Below are 19158 nucleotides of genomic sequence, written 5' to 3' on the forward strand. Positions count from 1 at the left end.
TGATGCAGCCCAGGATATGGTTGGCTTTCTGCACTGTGAGTGCACATTGTTGACTCACGTTGAACTTTTCATCCACCAGTACCCCCCCTTCTCCTCAGGGCTGCTCTCAATCCCTTCATCCCCCAGTCTGTATTCATACCTGTGGTTGCCCTGGCCCGTATGCAGGATCCTGCACTTGGCCTTGTTGAACCTTGTGAGGTTCACACGGGCCAACTTCTTGAGCTTCCTCAGGTCCCTTTGAATGGCGTCCCATCCCTCAGGTGTGTCAACCACACCACTCGGATTGGTATCATATGCAAACTTGCTGAGGGTGCACTTGCAACAATAAGCCTTACAACAGTCAAGAAATGTCTGACTGAGTAGTCCCAGATAAATATTCTTATAGGAGGCAAGGACAGTTGAAAAAACATTTCAGTTAATCTTTTTATTACAGGTTCTTTATTTTGGCATAGTCAAAGTTTTAATGTTAAAAAACTCAACAAACCAAATGAAAAAAAAATCCCAACCTGGATCAATAGATCCAGTCCTGCTAAGTACTCTTCGTGATACTGTCTTTCAGTGCAGTGATTTTGATCAAAACTATAAACTACTTTTATGTATATTCCTTTCATTTTTTGGGGTGTATTCTGTCATTGCCAGATGACACAATACAGGTTTTACCTGTAACAGATGCCACTAACATTGTTGAGCTCCCTCTGCTTTCATCTGTTTTGTCTCCAGGTTAAAACGGAATCTGTTCCACTGCTACTTCACGAGCACATACTACTGAATTAATAGCACATACATATTTTATAAGGACAACAAATTGTTTCTTATTACTGTACCTGCTTTCGTAACTAAATTGATTTTTTGAACTAAGTAAATTTCTATTGTAAATGTAAAAATCTAGACATTTATGGTTAGCCCTTTAAAAAAGGTAACCACTGATACTTCAGTGTGCTTGGCAGTGTCTTCATATATAATGTGTTATTTCAGTGCAGCATGAAATAAAATATAATTTAAGCCTAATAACCTAATCATAAGCAGGTGCATAGTAAGTCTTAATTTCTATTAAGATTTAAAAGCCACATTGGGGCATACTGAAAAAAGGAGTAGTCACTAGTCTTTTTGGGAAGCCTTCCAAATGTAATTATTTTGCAGAAATAAATCTCAAAAGCATTAAACTTAAATGTAGCTTTCTACACATTATTTATTTCACATAGTCAAATGAGTGGTAATACACGTACCATGCTGAGAGAATGGATGATTATGTTTATAACTAAAAGAGAATAGAAAGAATAATGAAGTTGAAATGCCATTTTTTTAAGACAGCCTGCTTAGAATTCTCCATTGTGGGTGCAACTTGTTACAGGAAAACAGATTTTTTTTTTCTCCCTTGCATTGCCTTTCCTTACTGTTAAAGTTGGGGTTGGAAAGACAAGTACATCTATAATGTCAGTTTGAAAAACAATTCGGTCATGAAAAGAGGAAGAGACAGCAGTGAAGAAGAGATGGATGTCAGGTAGACTGACAGGCAACTTAAATGACAGGAAGCCTTTCCTTGCATCCATTTCTTTGGCCATTTTTTTACCCATAGTGATTTGAATATTACAACACCGCTGTACTCTTCCCAAGCCATTGTGAAATCAGTAATTGGATCTAGTATGGAAGAAGGAGCATATGTTGTGTATACAGCATCAAGACCAAAATTCTTAAGTGCTACCTATTCTGTATCTACAGCCTTTTATGGCATTCACTTTCAAGTCCATCCACAAGGAATTGAAGAACTAAGACTGAAGCGGAAAAATAGGTGGCAGGCTATGACCAAAATGTTACTTAGCTGTGACAGTGGCAGTCTTCAAGTTCATCTGACATGGTAGAAGGCATTTGGAGCTTCTGACACCGTTTGCTTAGCCAGGAACATAGCAGAATCTGCAAGGCCCAGAAAGATCGTATTGCTTCAACAATAAGAGATATTCTGCTGAAATAAGGTTATAGTTAGTGTCTTGAAGTGTTTTCCTCTCTTGACTTTATGCTACTGTTCACTGACAGAATTCAGTTTGTACTGATCATCCCTTGGGCAGCTATTTGCAGCTGTGCTTATTTTATGCAAAAGAAATTTATAGTCAACATCGTATTTCCACCCTCAAATGTCGGATATCCTCATGCTTCAACCTTACTGGTTCTGAATCTTTCACAAGACATTTACTTTCACTTTGAGTCTCAGTATGTGACATACATTGTGCATTGATCAAATGTCCTCTTTGGAATCAGTGGAAGTTCTACCACTTCCCTCTGTGGGAGCAATATTGATGTAACGATCAGTGTTTTTTTCTGTTTGCACAGATACTTCCTAAAGCACACCAGAGCTCATTGCCACAAGAATGGATGGGGCAGTCCTTTTTTTCTTTAGCATGTGCTGTTCTTTAACAGCAGCATACAGTGAGGAAGAGTGGGATTTTGGTGTCCAGGGCACACCACTGAAGTTGTTGCTTTGATTGTTTCAGTACTAGCGCCACCTGAAAACTCCTTGTGGTATTAGGAATGAGAAAGATGATAAAATAATACTATATTTTATACTGAAGCATCTACAGACTATGTCCGTGGCAGGGGGAAGGATTACAAATTGATAGTAATGGGATTTTAAAATACGGTTTCACATAGAATTATTCACATTTCATTAGCTTGTTTGAATTCTTTGAAAAAGTTTATAAAAGAGTATTTAAAAGAGTATTGCTGCACATACAAACCTTTGATACCACGGTGTATTAGAAATCAAAACACATCATTATGCACTTGATTTTTCAGACAAAACAAAGATCTCCAAGGCTATCAGACACAATCAGATATTGAAAAAACAAAACCAAACCAACACAAAGATATTTGTCTTTGTTTATTTGTCATCTGTATTTTCTTCTCCATGCATATTCCTCACAGTAGCTTCAGGGAATAAAATACCAAAGTGTTGAGTTAAAGCAATACCTCATTGAAAAAATATTCAATACCCTGTGATCTGGTATTGAAAGGATCCCATGAAAATACAGTCATTACAAAACCTGCACAGAGAAGTAACTTTCAGAGATATTTTCACAGAGGGCAAATAAACCCTGTTCAGAATTAAAATATGTGAAAAGACAGGACAGCTCACAATAATAAGTTTGGAACAGCTAGCTTGCAAGAATTGGGGTAAAAACATTAAAGTGCATGTTCTAATTATAACATAGGAAGTTTTTTCATCAATAAGTTTTGGTAGAAACAGAATCAATAACAGAAAGATATAGTTATCCAGTTCAGAGGAAAACAGGATGCACAGAGAAAAGCAATAATTTGCAGCACTGACATATAAACCCCCTTGAGGTTTTGAATAAATATTGAAAGCCTTGTAATTACATTAAATAAACATATAAAGTATATGATTAGAGTGAGGTGCAGTTATATCTTTTATTTAGTTGCACAGGGATATTGCCCCCTCATATTGCCATCAGTGAACAGCCAGTTATAAGAAGAATTTGTCGGTTCTTATTCATGTTTTATGGTTGCATTGCAGCATAAAAGACATTCCTAAGATTTTGGTAAGAAATTAAAATATATATTACTTCTGATAGCACTACATGAGACTGTCATACAGAGAATGAGAACTGAAGATACAATGGAGATGTAAAGTAAACAGAATAAACCTGTTAATGCTATTAAGAGGCACACTGGTTTATTATACCAAAAGTAAAATCAAAAGACAAAAACCAAAAGACAAAACCAGAAATTCATTTCTGTTTATTTTGAAACATGAAAACAATGTATGCATTGCCTGAAGGAAGTAAGTCTGTGGAGTAATATCTTCCTGAGATACAGCATTGAAAGAATTAGAAAAGAACAAGACCGTATAACGTTTTATTTTCTCATTTTAAACTTTTTCCCATAATCAAGAATAACTTTAATGCCTTGTGTCAAATAATAATTTTTTAGAAAAAAGAACCCCTTTCAAGATCTCAAAGAAAGTAATCTAAATCAGAACAAAGTGCTGTTACAGTGTTATAATCTCCTAACCCTCTGTATCTGGTGGACAGCAGGATGATTTTTTCTTCAATTTTTTTTTTTTTTTTTTAACAAAACAGAGTACACTTAAATAATAAAATTCACTAATTTTTTAAACATCTGTAGAGGTAGATTTTGTCTTATGTATTTTTTTGCTACATTTGTGATTATCTCTATAGATACATTACAGAACCAGAAATAAAAGTGTTACCTTAAGTCCTGCCCCCACCAAGGAAAAAAATCACGTTCATTCTTCATCTTTGACCTCGCTTGCATTCTGCCTGCTAGCTCAGTTTCAGAAAGAGTTTTGCTATTGGTAACAATTACTTTGTTTTTCCAAGAAACAGAATCTACCACAAAAGTATTTCCCTAAATGTGGACCAGATTAAAGTAGATTTTAAAAACTACAAGGTCTGAGTTTTAAGACTGTTTTGCTTATGGATTAGTGACAAACTGGATACATGAGATCTTTTTAATGGTGAGAGCTAGTCACGATACTGGTACTCTGTCCAAACTTTCCAGTGATACACAGTTTATTTTCAACCTTCGCCAGTTGCCTACTAATCAACCATAAAATCACAATAAACTGATTTGTAGCAGAATCTGCCATTCTTTTAAATGTATTTGTCAATGCGATATGGAAAGCCTACACAAAACTATTAAAAAAACCCAGTTGTCGAAAGGCAGCTAGTTCTTCATCCTACTCGAGAAGTAATGCTTCCAATTCAAGTTCGATGCTTATATCCCTGTTTATCTTGGTTTAGTCATTGGCTCCTAGACATGATGGATTTTCTCCTCTGTTTCTTTGGGGAAAGGTATGATGAAGATATTCCTACCTTGTCATCTGAAGATGGTGTAGGGTATGGCTATTCCAGGCTACCAAGGTGGGCTCCCAAAGAATAGACAGTTTTTGGGATCACATAACATTTCCCTGTTCAGGGAGTTGTGAATCAGTACCAGAATCTCAAAACGGACATTTCTGGCCACAGAACCAGTATATTTTGTGGTGCCTTGATCTACTCAGGGGGTGAGCACCAGCATTGTCTATGGGCTGCAGAATTTTGCTTGCATTAAGGCAAAGGGTGTGGCCAGCTTTAGAGAGCTAAATGTTTTGTCTGCTGCAGTGCTATTATTACTGCTCTTGCTCCTTTTGCTACTACTGCTACCACTACTAGCATGATCCAAGAGAAGTGATCAGTGCCTTCAGGTTTATGTTCGTCAGTGAAAAGTCAAATTTTGCTATAAGAAAAAAACCCACATTTTCTAGCCAACTTTGCGTAACGATATTTAAAAGTACCCACTACCTTAAAAAAGCAGAATAGGCCATTACACTTATTACTAGATTCTGCAGAATTTTCTCCTTGCCAGAAAATTTAGTTTATCACATATACACCATCCTGAATTGAACCCACTATTTTCTGAATATTACCACTCTCATTTACATACTATACATTCTTTCATCATTTTAGTTCTGTTTCTGTAGTATATTTTATCCTTCCTAGATCTGTTTAGTCTTCTAATGTGTCAAAACTAAGTATTAGAGAAGTGTGATGAGTACTTTCTACTTCTTTTAAAAAATGTACCGTAATGGATAGTTAGTTTAACTTCGTAAGTATTAGCTTGCCTCGTAAGGTCTTGAAAAGGTGTCAAAATGAGAAAAGAAAGTTGTTATTTCACTGATTAAGATCAGTATTTAATATTGATGATGCAAAAGCATAGACATTAATTCTAATCCTAAACTAGGTGAAGATTTTTGTTCTAGATCATGAAAACATGTAAAATAATTCTTTTTTTTTGTAAAATCCTTCACCCTTTAAAGCAGTTCAGGCCATCTCTGGGTTAAATTATTCACTCAGCTTTCATAATAATAACAGTTTGACTATACTGCTCTAACTTAAAAAAAAAAATAATTAACAAACAAACAAACAAAACCACAAAAGACTGTTGATGTCAGGACTGTTATTCTGAATGTCATTCAGGTAGCATCTATTTTCATAAAGCCCATGGGAATTTTGTTAATATGAAAAGGAAGTTTCAGACAGCAGTATATGTGTTAAAAAGAAGCTTTCTTCTTAAATAGGGATTTTAAAGTTTGCCCACAGAAATGAATGGAAAAAAAGATTCAAGACTCCAGACTGGCTGTTGATAGGGACTGCTGTCAGTTCGCAGAGGAGTTGCTGGTGGAGGGGCTGATACTGAATGAGATTGATTCACTTTACAGATATTTAGCATTCTGGCAGAAGAACTGGTTATTCTGGGAAAAGTCTCAGTCATAAGAAAGCAAGTCCCTAAAGTAGGTGAATCGGAGCAATGTTTCTGCTTCAGTTATCCCTTAAAACAATGAGCATCCACTTTGAAAAATCTACTCTTGAGGCATAATGCTAACAGGACACAGAATGGATCTGGCTGTTTTATAATGTGCAGGCCTGAAATATATGTCAGCACTGATTATCTTAAAACTGGAAATCTGCCAAACTGCTGCATGAAATTTGTGTAATTAACAAAAATGTACTACTAAAAGGACCAGTTATTAGAATGATTTGGAGACTGCAGGTAAGTTGTACACCTAAAACAGATTTGAGTTTGTGTTTATTTTATAATAAAAAAAAACAAAACCAAACCTAAAAGAAAAGGTTGTAAGGTCCCTTTTAATTCATTCTCATTCTCTTTCCTCATTATAAACTGTGCTATCATCTCGCATGCACATCTATGTAGTAAACACAATCTGACAAACTTCAAGACTGTTTCGGTAAGTTGTGTTAATACTTTCCCTATTAGCAATTTGTAGTGAGTAGGCTGTCAGTATGGAAATTTGCCCACAAATGTCAACGATCCCATGAGGTAACTGCTTCCAGAAAGATACTAATAATACCTTATGCATTAAGAACTCTTTTGAATGGGTAAGCTATTTATGAATTCTTTGTACTGCAAAGTAGCTGCAGAACAAATAAAGGTAAGCTCTCTGAATCTCCATGAAAACTCTGTGAAAATAATGCAAATTTAACAGACTAGAGTGAGACCACACTGGGTAGTAGTGACAAGCATACAAAAGGACAAATTTGAGATGGGGCAAAGAGGTCTGATACACTGTACTGAAACAAAAGTATTTACAATTTTTTGCCACGCACTGGACTAAAAAGTCTTATTTTCCTTCCCCAGTGACTATCCCAAACATGCCAGAACTACAGAACAGTTCTCTATCTCTGGTGCCCACTACCCTGTGTTCTTCCTGCTTTTTTCTCCCTTCCACTTTAGATGTATTATGCCCCCTTATATCTTTGAAGATGGCCCTGCTTTGAGCTAGGGACTGGACCAGTGACCTCCAGAAGTCTCTTTCAACTCATATTTTTAAGTGATCCTGTGATTATGTGATATCCACTTTTTTGCCTTTTGGCCAAAGCTTCTTCAGGATTTCTCTAGTACTCAAGTCTTCAGTTCCTTCATTATATTTTATGAATCCACTCCCAAATGGATTTATTCATCCTTAACCCTTTACTATGATCTCTATCTTCCATCTCCTTTCTATGCCTTTCTGTGCTCTCTCTTTGTCTGCTTTGTGTTCTTCCTTTAATTTACACCACTTTCTAGTTCACATACTTCACAAACTGTGTCCGAGAGCCTCCTGAGCAAAGCCTGAAGAACAAAGCTCCTTTGAATTGCAGTTCATATCTAGATCATCTATTGCTAGATATCATGTTCTGTAATTGTAATTACAGGGGTTTTGTAACTGGATTGTCTGATGACATTGACAGAGGAAGTTACCTAAATGAGTTTGTAAGCTATATTTCAGTGAACAATTACAAATATTCAGTCTCTACTGCTTGTGCTGTTCTGCACAGTCTCATGACCAACCTACTTGCCTTTAGGGAAGGACCAAACATCTTTTTGCATTAATACTCATACTTCAAAGGGTCTCCTGGAGAGAAGATTGCTTCCTTCAATAATAAGAGTAAAGGCAGATGAACGGTTCCCTTCTCCCAACTGCTTAGTGAACAGCCAAGTGTCATTCTTCCTCACCTTCACTTCATATATTCCTAGCATTTTAACATTCCTCAAAGTTTTCCACTAAAAGTGTTTTCTAGATAGCAATGGAAAGCCTCAGTCTTTTATGAACACAATTGAGACAGCCTACTTCAGTCCCTTAGTTCACCTGTTATGACAATATACATAGTTTTGGGGTAAAACTGAAAATACCAAAAGTCAAGGAAAATTCCAGCAAGAAAATGGAATTTGCAAGTCTATAAATGTGTTCTTATAACTTCTAATGCTAATGTTAATTGGGAATAGAGGTTCCTATATTATCTAAGTTAAGTCTTCCTTTTCCGTGGAATTTTTTTATCTCCTTTCTATTCCCATTTTATGGGGATAATAGACAAAGTTCGAAAAGTGAATTAAAATCGTCAGGTGAACATAAACATATTAGTTTAAAAGAGAATGTGAAAAATCTGAAGAGAACTTCTAAACCCCAGGCTCTTTGACTTGTATCCTAAATGAAAAGAAAGAAGGATCAATCTCTCACTATGTCAAAAGAAACTTCAACACTCTCAAATATTCTTTCATTGAGAGGCTACATTACTAGTAGCTTTGAATACAAATATGTGTCTAATCAATGTTTTTCAGAATTCTGAGCAGAGGCCATTAAAAGTGTGACAAATCTGAGGCATTTCACAAATGACCCTTTTTGACAGAAACATGATGTGGATTAATTAAGATCAAAACAACCAAGATGAATGAGGTTTAGACTACTAATGTTTCTCTTTTTTTTTCGTCTCATGGCACACACAGGGACATGCACTTTAAAAATGTCAGTCTGTAAGACGCCATTCTTCCATCTTGTTGCACTTGAAAGATTGACTTTACTGTCTTCTGCTGACAGTTTAATTTAATTGGTGAAAGTACAATGAAGTTTGTCATCTAACCAATTGATATTTATACAGACTAGCTAATTCTAAAAAGTTTTAATACACAATTCTTTCAACAAAATAAAACTTTCTTAGTACTTAGTAGTAAGAACAAGGGAATTATGGATTATAAAAATAGGGTGTTTTCTCATTTTATCATGGAAAGCATAGTCTCATTGAAAACATTCTATTTTTTATGCTTTCTGAGGATGAACTCTTTTTGAGGGTGAGCTCTCACGCAAGTACAGATCATAGCCTAAGAGACCGTTACTTAAACACAGTTTTCTTACTGGTATGTCACTGCTAAAGCAAGACTCATTAACTACTTTGTGTAATAGCATAATAACTTGTGAGGAACCTGAACTCAAGCTTGGGAAAGGTTTATACGTGTCTATGCATTTGTATTTTCTTAATACTTTGGTATTTTGTTTCCTAAACTCTTTAAGGGACTGAGAAAAACAAAAAGGTTTTAATATTTTTCGTATTAGATTGCATACAGTACTGTAATGACACTTTCACATTCATTACAAAGCAATTGATCATTTCTTAGCATACGGTGTGAAAGTATGTGATAACTCCAACAGCTTTTTCCCAGTTCAGTTTCAGAGTAACTTGCTTTTGGTTGATAAGATACAACAGTGACTTAAAACTCATTCAATACTTCCCCCTATGTTTTTTAAATTATTTTTCAAAACAGTTAATGAAGTACAGCAAACAACATCTTTTAGTATCTTACTACCTAAATTTCTGCCATTCTATGTAGTTCTCATCCAGTTATTGTGTTAAGGAACCATGTTGAAATTGAAGATGTCATGGAATATTGAGTATTTCAAAAGGCTTAATATGCCCTTGTGTATTTTGCAGACAATCCTGGGCTAGTGAGCCACGTTCCAGTTGGTGTTAGAATCCTGGATGTCAATGACAACCCCCCAGAGCTTGCCAGAGATTATGATGTCATCGTCTGTGAGAATGCAAAGCCTGGTCAGGTAATTCTCACAGTTATCTTTCTCCCAGCGAGAAGCAAGAATTACTTTATTTGTTAATACCACGTATGTAAGAAGTTTGATTCAAGGAACACATGTCATAATTCTTTCTGATTTCATTTTCATATTTCCAATTTGATTCAACTTTTTAACTGTATTAGCCCAAAGGGAAAATATTTGGTAATTTGTTCAATATATCTTTCTTGTTGCTGCAAAAAAATACCCGAACTGTTTTCAGTAAAGACAGGCAAAACTTTAACCTTGTCAGATAAGTGATGGAATTTGACAAGTGACTATCCTGAACAAAAAGGATGATGCAGATTTAACATCTCTCACCTAAGAGCCACATGGTAGCAAGGTTTCAAATACAGCTCAGTGAAATGGCTGGTTAACATGGCTGCCGCCCTCACCATTTGCATGTTGATTGCCCTTGCCTGTGCAGGGTCATTACAGAAAAGATGTTGAATGGGTTTTTCACAACTATGAGCACTGGAAGCATCAGAACTGAGACTGAATAGTAGAATCCCATTCCAGCCATTGCTCCTGTGATTGACACGCTTCACTGCAGTCCATGGTTTGACAGTTTTACCAAGTGCCTTTGCTTTTTTTGCATAGATTGAGCTTTTACACAGCACTTGATGCTGGTTTTGCATTATTGCACAACTTATAAGCTGCAATTGTGAGCTCCTGTCTTTCTTGAGGAATATATTACTCGTAATAACAGTTTTCTCCTGAAATCTTTAAAAGCAGTCTACATAAATGCATAGTGGTGCATTTCTATTTTTAACATTGAGACTATAAAAATGCTGTACTTCATCAGACTATAAGCTGACCAAAGTTATCTTGACTGTAACAGAGGCCAAAAGCTGACACATAAAAAGCAGTACAAGAACATGGCAAGTGAATATGATACTTACCCTTAGTACTTCCCTGGTCTCAGATCATTTGCAGATCATTTCCTGATCCAAGTGTGGTTTCTGTGATTTTAATAATCCTCTAATAACCATCTCATGTGGATCTGTCTAGTTTTTCCTACAGCAAACAGAAACTTTTGATATCTGCTATCTCATGGAGCAAGGAATTTTACAGTTTAATAGCATGTTTCAGGAAGACCTACTACCACCTTTCTTTTTTCTTTTTTTTTTTTTTTTTTAATCTTACCATGCTGTCAATATTTACCAGTTCTTGTGCTGGGGGAGTAGAGACAGAGAGAGAGAGAGAGAGTAGTTGATCCCTATTTATTATCTCTGTGCCATTCATAAATCTCTAGCACATTGCCCCTCAGCTGTCTCTTGTCCAGACCGAAGAGTCCTACTTAACTTGGACAGGCCATGATAAAGCCCTTCTAGGCTTTTGATCATTCATCTTGTCCTCCCCAAAACTTTCTCCAATTCCCCTCCATTCACCTTGAGATGGAGAATCAAGATTCAAGATGCAGGTATGCAGTGGTTTATAATTCTTATCATAGTTTATGCTTCATAGTATGCGATGATCTCCGCTCTCTTAGCTATTTCTAACAGTGGCTTTGCTTTTTAACCTCTAGTAAGCACTGAATGCAAAAAAAATCCCTGCCAAAACACCAAAATAACACCAAAACACCAGAAGTAACGGTCAGCTCAGAAATCATCATAATTTGTTCAAAGTTAAGACTTTATGTCTCTGTATAATGAATTTCACCTGTCTTTGTATTGCCTGGCTACTGAGTATTGGAAGGTCTTTAGTGTCAGCCCTTCCTCTTTTCTTCCTTGAGCAACTCAGTAATCATAAATAGATTTGGTGGGCTGATTATTCATATTCTTTACAAGACATTTATTACTACACTGACCAACAAGTGGCCCAGCATAAACCTTTGTGAAACAGGAGATCTCTGTGACTTCCTTTCCTTGGGGAATAGACAAGAGACCCTGAGAAGCGGGAGAAGAGATCCTGTTTCTTTTTGAGCAATTATTTGTGCAAGGACCTCCCCTCTTATCTCCTGACTGCACAGTTTTCTTCACTGCTCTTATTGAGACATCTCACTCAAAGTCTTTGAAAATCTAAGTAGGTCTGTCTATCATCAACTGAATATCTCTTATTAACTTGCTTATTAAAGTAAAAATAATATTCTGAAAACCTCAAAAAGCCAAATACAGAAGAATTAGACCTTGTAAAAGACTGTTTTTAAAAAAGATAAAATCTCTTAAGCATTAATTACAATTGTTTTCAACATATTCTGATATTTGCTCAATTATATAATTTAACAATAATTGTTAAAAAAATGTAATAATTAATAATAAGCTAAAGCATGCAGTGAAGCTACGTCAGAAATGCTCTGTTTGCCGGGACCGTTGTTGGGGTTGAGTAGCTAATGTCTCTTATTAGCAAAGTTTTAACTCTCCAATAGCAGCTTTGCAAACGGAAATTTATGTGAGAGAAGTTTAAAGGACTAAGTAAGTTTTACTGTAACACCATTTGCTCCTGATTTAGGTCAGCTCTGTATTTCTTTCTGAGCTACTGTTTCAAGCATCAATGGCTCCTGACCTCTGTAGCGTTGCAGTTTAACACCCGAGATTAACGCTACCATGAAGGTCTCTACGAGCACTAGTTTAATATGAAAGGCTGGATCAGCATGCTGTTGTATTCTTAAGCTAACAGGACTCCATTATGTACATGACATGCGCTAATTTTTATTTGCATTGCACGACAAGGCTCCAGAAAAGATTGTGATACCATTGCACTGTACAAAAAAAAACCCAAACCCAAAACAAAACACAGTAGTACAAGGCTCTTGCTGTCTAGTGTAAGAAAGAAAATGACAGCGTTCAACAAATATTAAAGAGGGACAAATAAACAAGGTGTACAGAACAAGACAGGTGTTCCATATGCTAAAAAAACATGCCTGGCTGGATGGTTTTGAATTACTGAAAAGGCAGTATTTACTCTGAGTTATCCGTCACCTTGTGAGAATGATTCACAAGATTTATCACTAAAGAACAAGTTCTGTCAGGTGCTGCCAGGCACTTCTGCTTGACTAGTGCTTTGAGGTTGAGCTCCAGCCCTGCACTGTCCTGTACACATCTATTTCGAATTTATTATGTGCAGGATAATCTAACCAATAGTTTGTCATTGGAAGACATTTTGTGCTTGCTTTATTTTCAGAAGAGGCTTCTATGTAGCGATATCACTATCATTTGATTGCACGGCCACTGTCTCCTGCTTCTTTTTTCCCTCCAGAGCTCAATTTATTTACTTAAAAAAAAAAAAAAAGCCAATAAAACTTAAGGATTTAAGTGCTTAAATGGACCCACCTAAGCTATCTCAAACAGAAAATGCTTGTGAGAAGATGATCATTTCCACACTGAAGTGACACCTCTGCTCCCTTAGCATTTGCATTGTTGAGAAAAACTAAGTATCCCCAACAGCTTCCAGGTGAAGCCTGGGAGATACTATATATTAAAGTAGACAAAGCAGCTGTGATTTGATCTTAGATGGTATCCAGACTTCGAGAACTCTCACTTCTCGAAATATACTGATTTTGTGAATGATTGTTAAATTTAGCTTATGTAGGAAAGTGAAATTCTGCAATCTTCCACAAAGTGAACTTACAAATGACATTTGCCTTTGCTTCCAATCCAACTTGTTTTATTATTTTTTAAGATAATGGGAACAAATACTGATGTAAAAAAAAAAATGTTTAAATGTTTTGTTCTGGAAAGTGAAGGAGTGAAGCATTGACAGTTTTCTGAATGTTTCAAAGTTCAGTGTTTGTCCTGGCAAAGTATGAACCTGTTAAAATACCTGGCTAGATCTGCTAATCGTGTTCGCTGTAGCTCTCCAAAAGTAAAAATTTTTCTGGGTGCTTTTCACAGGAATAACAGAAAAAGTTGTGATAGTAGTGAAATGTCATTTCCCTGACACTGTCCATCACACAGGTGTGTGTACACGCGCAAGCACAAACACACACACACAGAGAACTTTTTCAGAATGAGGGTATATAACTATTGTGCTGCCATCATGAGCCACCTCACCCTGGATGCTGTTACTTCTAATAGTCGGAGGACATCAATGTTAGCTGGAAAGGATACTTATAGCCTCTGCTGTTTGTCGTGTGTATATTTACTTGTTTATTGATTTAGTTCTGAAAAGTACCTGCTTTCTCTCCTCTTCAATTAGTTCTCTGTTCTTGAAATTCTTTCTTTTTTTTGCCAACACTTCCATTAAAAAAATTATATAACCCTTCAGTTTCATCACTTCAGTGGTGTCAAATGAGCTTTACAGCATCTGAAGTCCTGTGTCTACATTTTTATTTTAATCGCCTTTGTAAGGTGTGTGTTAATGTCTGCTAATTAGTTGGCCTGTTAATTAGAAAAGGGTTAACAGTACATTTGGGTGTCAAGAGGACACATGCTTTTGTTCCTCACCTCTGAATGAATGTCTTAGAAAACTTTTCCTTAGAAAGCAAGACCCTTTAAAAACAGTTCTGTCAAAAATATTTTTACCTGTCCTATTACACATACAATGACTCTTTTCCACTTAGAAAAGCATGATTTCTATGCCTTCCAGTGCTATACTTTTTACATACATTTTGAATTCAGGGCATACTTGAATTTCCATGTGTGAAATCGGGGAATACAGACAGCATATTTTGTTGAGTTTCAAAATTAGTCTTAAAACCAAATACATTTTATACTAGTCTTGTGGCACTGAGGTCTTGATCAAAAGTATTTTTGTTGCAAAATGGCATGTTCTTGAAGCAAGATTCTGTAAAATGTCACTGAATGTTTTATGTAAGAGAGGGCAACAGGATGAAAGTTTATCTACTAGGCTGTCAAATAAAAGCTGAAGGTGCATGGCAAAATTACTTATATTTCACCGGTAAACACCACTGAGGATTTATAAACAATACTTAACAAATTCATATCTTTTTTTAAGGTCTTATCTGAATTTTTTTACAGCTATGTATGGTATTTAACAGCATTTTTAGTATTTGAGTAATAACAGAAACTGATTTTCTTGAAAATATTCTTCCATCATCTTTTTTTTGGTCTTGCTTTGCCTTATAGCTTTTCAACATTATTAACTAAGTATATCTAAGATAATGTTATATTTCTGGTTTTTACGTGGCAGTTGTTTCAGTAATAGATATGCCACCTTTGCAAAATTCAGTAGAGAACAATTAGCTTTTGTGAAACATTTTCACCAATGTTGCCATGACTTTGGTAAACCGCATGATTATAGATGTTTCAGATTTGACTTATTCTGCTACAGTTCAGCAAAGAAGTATTGCGATAAACTTTTAAAATAGTCTCATCAATTGTTATCAATATTGTTAATTCTCAGGTGTGTATAGACAATATAATATACTATATTGTACATAGTCAATGGAGGAAGCATTGTACTCTATTGGCTTTAAAATATATTCGTTCTTCTTTTCTTATGTGAATGGAGGTAGAGAATTGTGTGCTGTCTTTTAGTTGTAAAACTGACCCAATCACTTGAGCCCACACTGTTTATGCTTTAGGTTCAGGCCAGACAGACTACAACTGAACAGTGAACAGAAAAATTCTTATGAAAAGAGCTTTTTCCCTCCCCCTTTTACGTTTCCCTCAGGATGTCTATCAGCTCTGTGCAGCAGTCTGTGTGGGCTTCACTGCCTATATCACAAGAACAACTTTTATTAAATTCTACTTTAGCACTTGATCTTCCAGGACCAGCATGAAAATGAAAGCAGAGGTAGAAATATTGCTTGGTCACACATTCCAAAAGCTTAGCTCAGTTTTAGTTGAAAGTAAATTGTAAAAACCACCAGAGCTTTCGAAGGCAAAGGTCCTACCTATCAAATATACCTCTCCCATACACGGTTGCTACATCTAATTCTGTTCCTTTTGGGCAAACCAAACTAAAATCAGGAGTGGCTGCTGTTCTTCCTGTTCTGTTCTCCAGCAATTTAAACTGATTCTTGATAGGAATTTTAAACAGAGAGCTGGTATTATATACCTCCCATTTTGGTTAAACAATTATTTTTTCTACCCAGTATTGAAGTGCATCAAAATTATTGGGAGGGCAAGTAGATGATGCTCTGCGTAGACCATCCTGGTTCAGCCTGAATTTTGGATCCATAAAAACAGATATTTAGGTGAATCTGTAATTCGGAAAGTCACCAGGATGCAATGAAGATGGTGAAAATCCCTGTACCATGTCCTGACCATATCAGAATATCAGAAAATATAGATGCTTTAGATGCTTTTACCTAGCTCTGAAGTACGGTTCCTAAAATATTTCATGCTAGAGAAATCAAGCTAATGGCCCAGTCATTTCATCAGTTGAATTTAGCAGCAGTCAAGTAGAAAATTAAAATAAGCTACATTTGAGCATCCTGCTGAGGTCAGGTACTATTTGGGTCAAGTTCAAATTTCAACATATTCACTTTTAATTTTTATTTCAGGTAATTCAGACTATCACTGCAACTGACAAAGATAACTCTGCAAATGGGGCAAGATTCCATTTTTCCCTTGATGAAGGGCTTTCTTTGAATCCCAACTTTACTCTAAGGGACAATGAAGGTAAATCAAACACAAATCTCAAAGAAATGGGTCTCTGCTTTGTCTGGGATGTCTCATTGAACAGAACAATTTCCATATATTTCTTGACAGACGGGAAAACTGTAATCCGTCATCACTAAACTGGCTGATATCAAGGACATGGTGTATAAAACATATTGCAAACTATGAATAATCAGATATTGCATTTTATTTTTATATTCCATTTTATTTTTATATTCCATTTTATGTTAGCATTTATACTTCATACATTCAGGACTGTTTTTAAAAAGTGGATTAATGAAAAATATGTTGGCAACTTGGTCTATTTCTAGGTGAATAGCACGGAGTGGATACTGTCAAAGTTATTGCCAGTTTTTGCTTAAAGGAGAAAATAAGAATTTAAGGAGCATAAAAAGTTGAATTCATGCTTACTTTTACAGCTAGGATACCAAGAGCAGGTACTTCAGAGCTTCCTGGATGATAGTCTATCGCTTCATGTCTCTCCTAATAAAGTGTGTCTAAAAAGTACAATCAGAAATTCATAGCAGGTACGCCCAGAAGGAAAAGGACCTTCAGAGTCACCCAGCCAAGTGTTTCTGAACATTTCTTGAATCAAAAGAACCATCCAGCCTTTCCAAAAAAACCCCAGATCAGCCTTGCTATTTGTTGAATATTGCTTCATGGTTTCCATTTTGCAACCTGATGAAAACGGGAGTAAACTTTAAATACTTGCCTGTAGCTTTCCTCCTGAGCTTTTGTGTATGTGTGTTGTGTGGTTTTCTTTGTATGCATGAGTGGAAGTGGGGGGGGGTTGGCTTTGTTTTAGTTATATTTTTACAGTAGTGCCGTGGAATACCTTCTGAAATCTTACAGATCACTACTCATCGGCATGAGAAGCATTAAGTCTGTCATTGGTACATATGGCATATACAGTGATGTTTAAACTATTCTTTACAGATATTTTTTATCTGTTTTCAAAACCTTTCAGGGAAGGAGACTACATAATCTTCCTGAAGAATCTGTTCCAATGTTTAACTATACTTAGAGCAGAAAGAAAAAATCAAGCCATCCTGTTTGTTCAGACTAGATTCATGGCCCTCGTGTTCTGGTTCCAAAAGAAATCAATCCAATATCTATCAATATTGAAAAACTAATCATATTTGAAGGACTAATTCTTATTTTAAAAATATTCCTTAAGTAATGACTCCAGCCCTTTCCAAGATTAGTATATCAATTCCACTCAGATCATGATGGAGCATTACAGCAAAACCCAGAGGATTGTTCCTGAAATAAAGTGTACTGTTGTGTATTTTTGTATTCGAGTCTAAGATTCAAATAAACTCATTGAGTGCTGGACTGTGATCTCATGTGGGAAACCATGGCCATGTTCATTTCAGTACAAGATACTTACATCAAGATGTGTTTTTGAAAAACTCTATTAAAATTGTGGTTCGTGATGAAGTAAATATTTTATGTGTCTGAACCGATTTTAATCTTTATTGCAGTGGAAAAATTAAACTGTTTATTACAGTGGAAAATGCTGCGTTATACTTTAAGGACCGCATGTCACCATATCTTATTTACCTACACAGTTTTATATGAGGGTGAGAACTTCTTATAAATCTCTAATGCAGCAGTGTCATGCTTTGGATATAAGTGTGCAGCAGTAAGTATTTGCTGCTTTCTTGTTACCTCTCCAAGAGCAGTAAGCAATGACTTTAACACCAACAGCAGAAGGCAGTGTTTGGACTATCCTAAGTTGGATTTGGCGGAGGAAGTAGGGGAAGGAACTGGAAAAGTTGACCTTTAAGGTAAAAGCCAGTTGTGTATTATGTTTTTATGTCATCTAAGCAGATACAAAAAGTAAGTATGAACTTCCTGTAGCATCTCACATAAAACTTCAACACGTACAGAGACTCCAGAAATGCAGTTTCCAATTTGCCCATATAATTAACACAATGACAGTTTAACTCAAATCATAACAAGAAATTGGTCTTAAACCGCAACCCTTTGATTGCACTGTTTTAAACACTGCCCTTTATTGGGACCTTTTCTTTGTGATGCAATCTACATGTAAAATATCAGTGAAACACAAAGTGCATTCACAATATCCAGTTACATAGCATTTACATCTTTCATATTTATCATCTATTCCTATTCAGAAATGAATTTTTTGTTGCTTTCTATTCTAGGAAATAGCTGAGAGATGGTGGAAGGAAGAGGCTTTTCTTATGTCTGTGACAAGTTTGCACTTTTGAAAACTCATGTTTTTGAGCATCAGCTGTTAAAAAGAATCAGGATGCTCTTAACACAAGGCAGCTGCTATTTTTACCTCTGGATTTAATAATTCTATAAAGGCTGGATTTCTTGGAGGGTTTTATTTGTTATGTTATGTTTTTTGAAGAAAAAAGAAGTACAGCAATTGCCTTAAGAGAATTTTCAATAACGTTTTGCAGAATGATAAAAAGCAAAATCTCGATGTCACATTGAAAGTGGTAGTCAGTGGCAGCTGTATCTGTCACTCCAAAGCTATGTTTCTCTTGCAGTCATCTTTGGATCCAGTCATCATCTCCTTTTATTTCTTCAGGACAAAGGTTTCATTTCACAAAAATCTCAGTAGACATTTTGTTCCCTTGTTTTCAGAACCCAGAACAACAGAATTTTGCTCTTTGAGCCCAAATACACTATTGCACAAATGTTCACCTACTCCATTATCATCAGTAGAGCTACAAGACAAAGACC

The 19158-nt window shown here is 35.9% G+C and overlaps 1 protein-coding gene across 2 annotated transcripts in view; it reads left to right on the plus strand.

The window, feature by feature from the left end:
• CDH18 (cadherin 18) overlaps positions 1-19158 on the plus strand; it is a gene marked incomplete at its 5' end in the record, with an annotated part of 181999 nt that overhangs the window by 150406 nt on the left and 12435 nt on the right. For both annotated transcript variants that reach the window (XM_082499635.1, XM_082499636.1), the window contains 2 exons: positions 9777-9898; positions 16320-16437. In XM_082499635.1, the coding sequence (XP_082355761.1) occupies positions 9777-9898; positions 16320-16437 (240 nt within the window). The remainder of the gene's footprint in view (positions 1-9776; positions 9899-16319; positions 16438-19158) is intronic.

This window comes from Vanellus vanellus (genome assembly GCF_965231255.1).
Source record: "Vanellus vanellus genome assembly, chromosome: 2".
NCBI lineage: Eukaryota > Metazoa > Chordata > Aves > Charadriiformes > Charadriidae > Vanellus > Vanellus vanellus.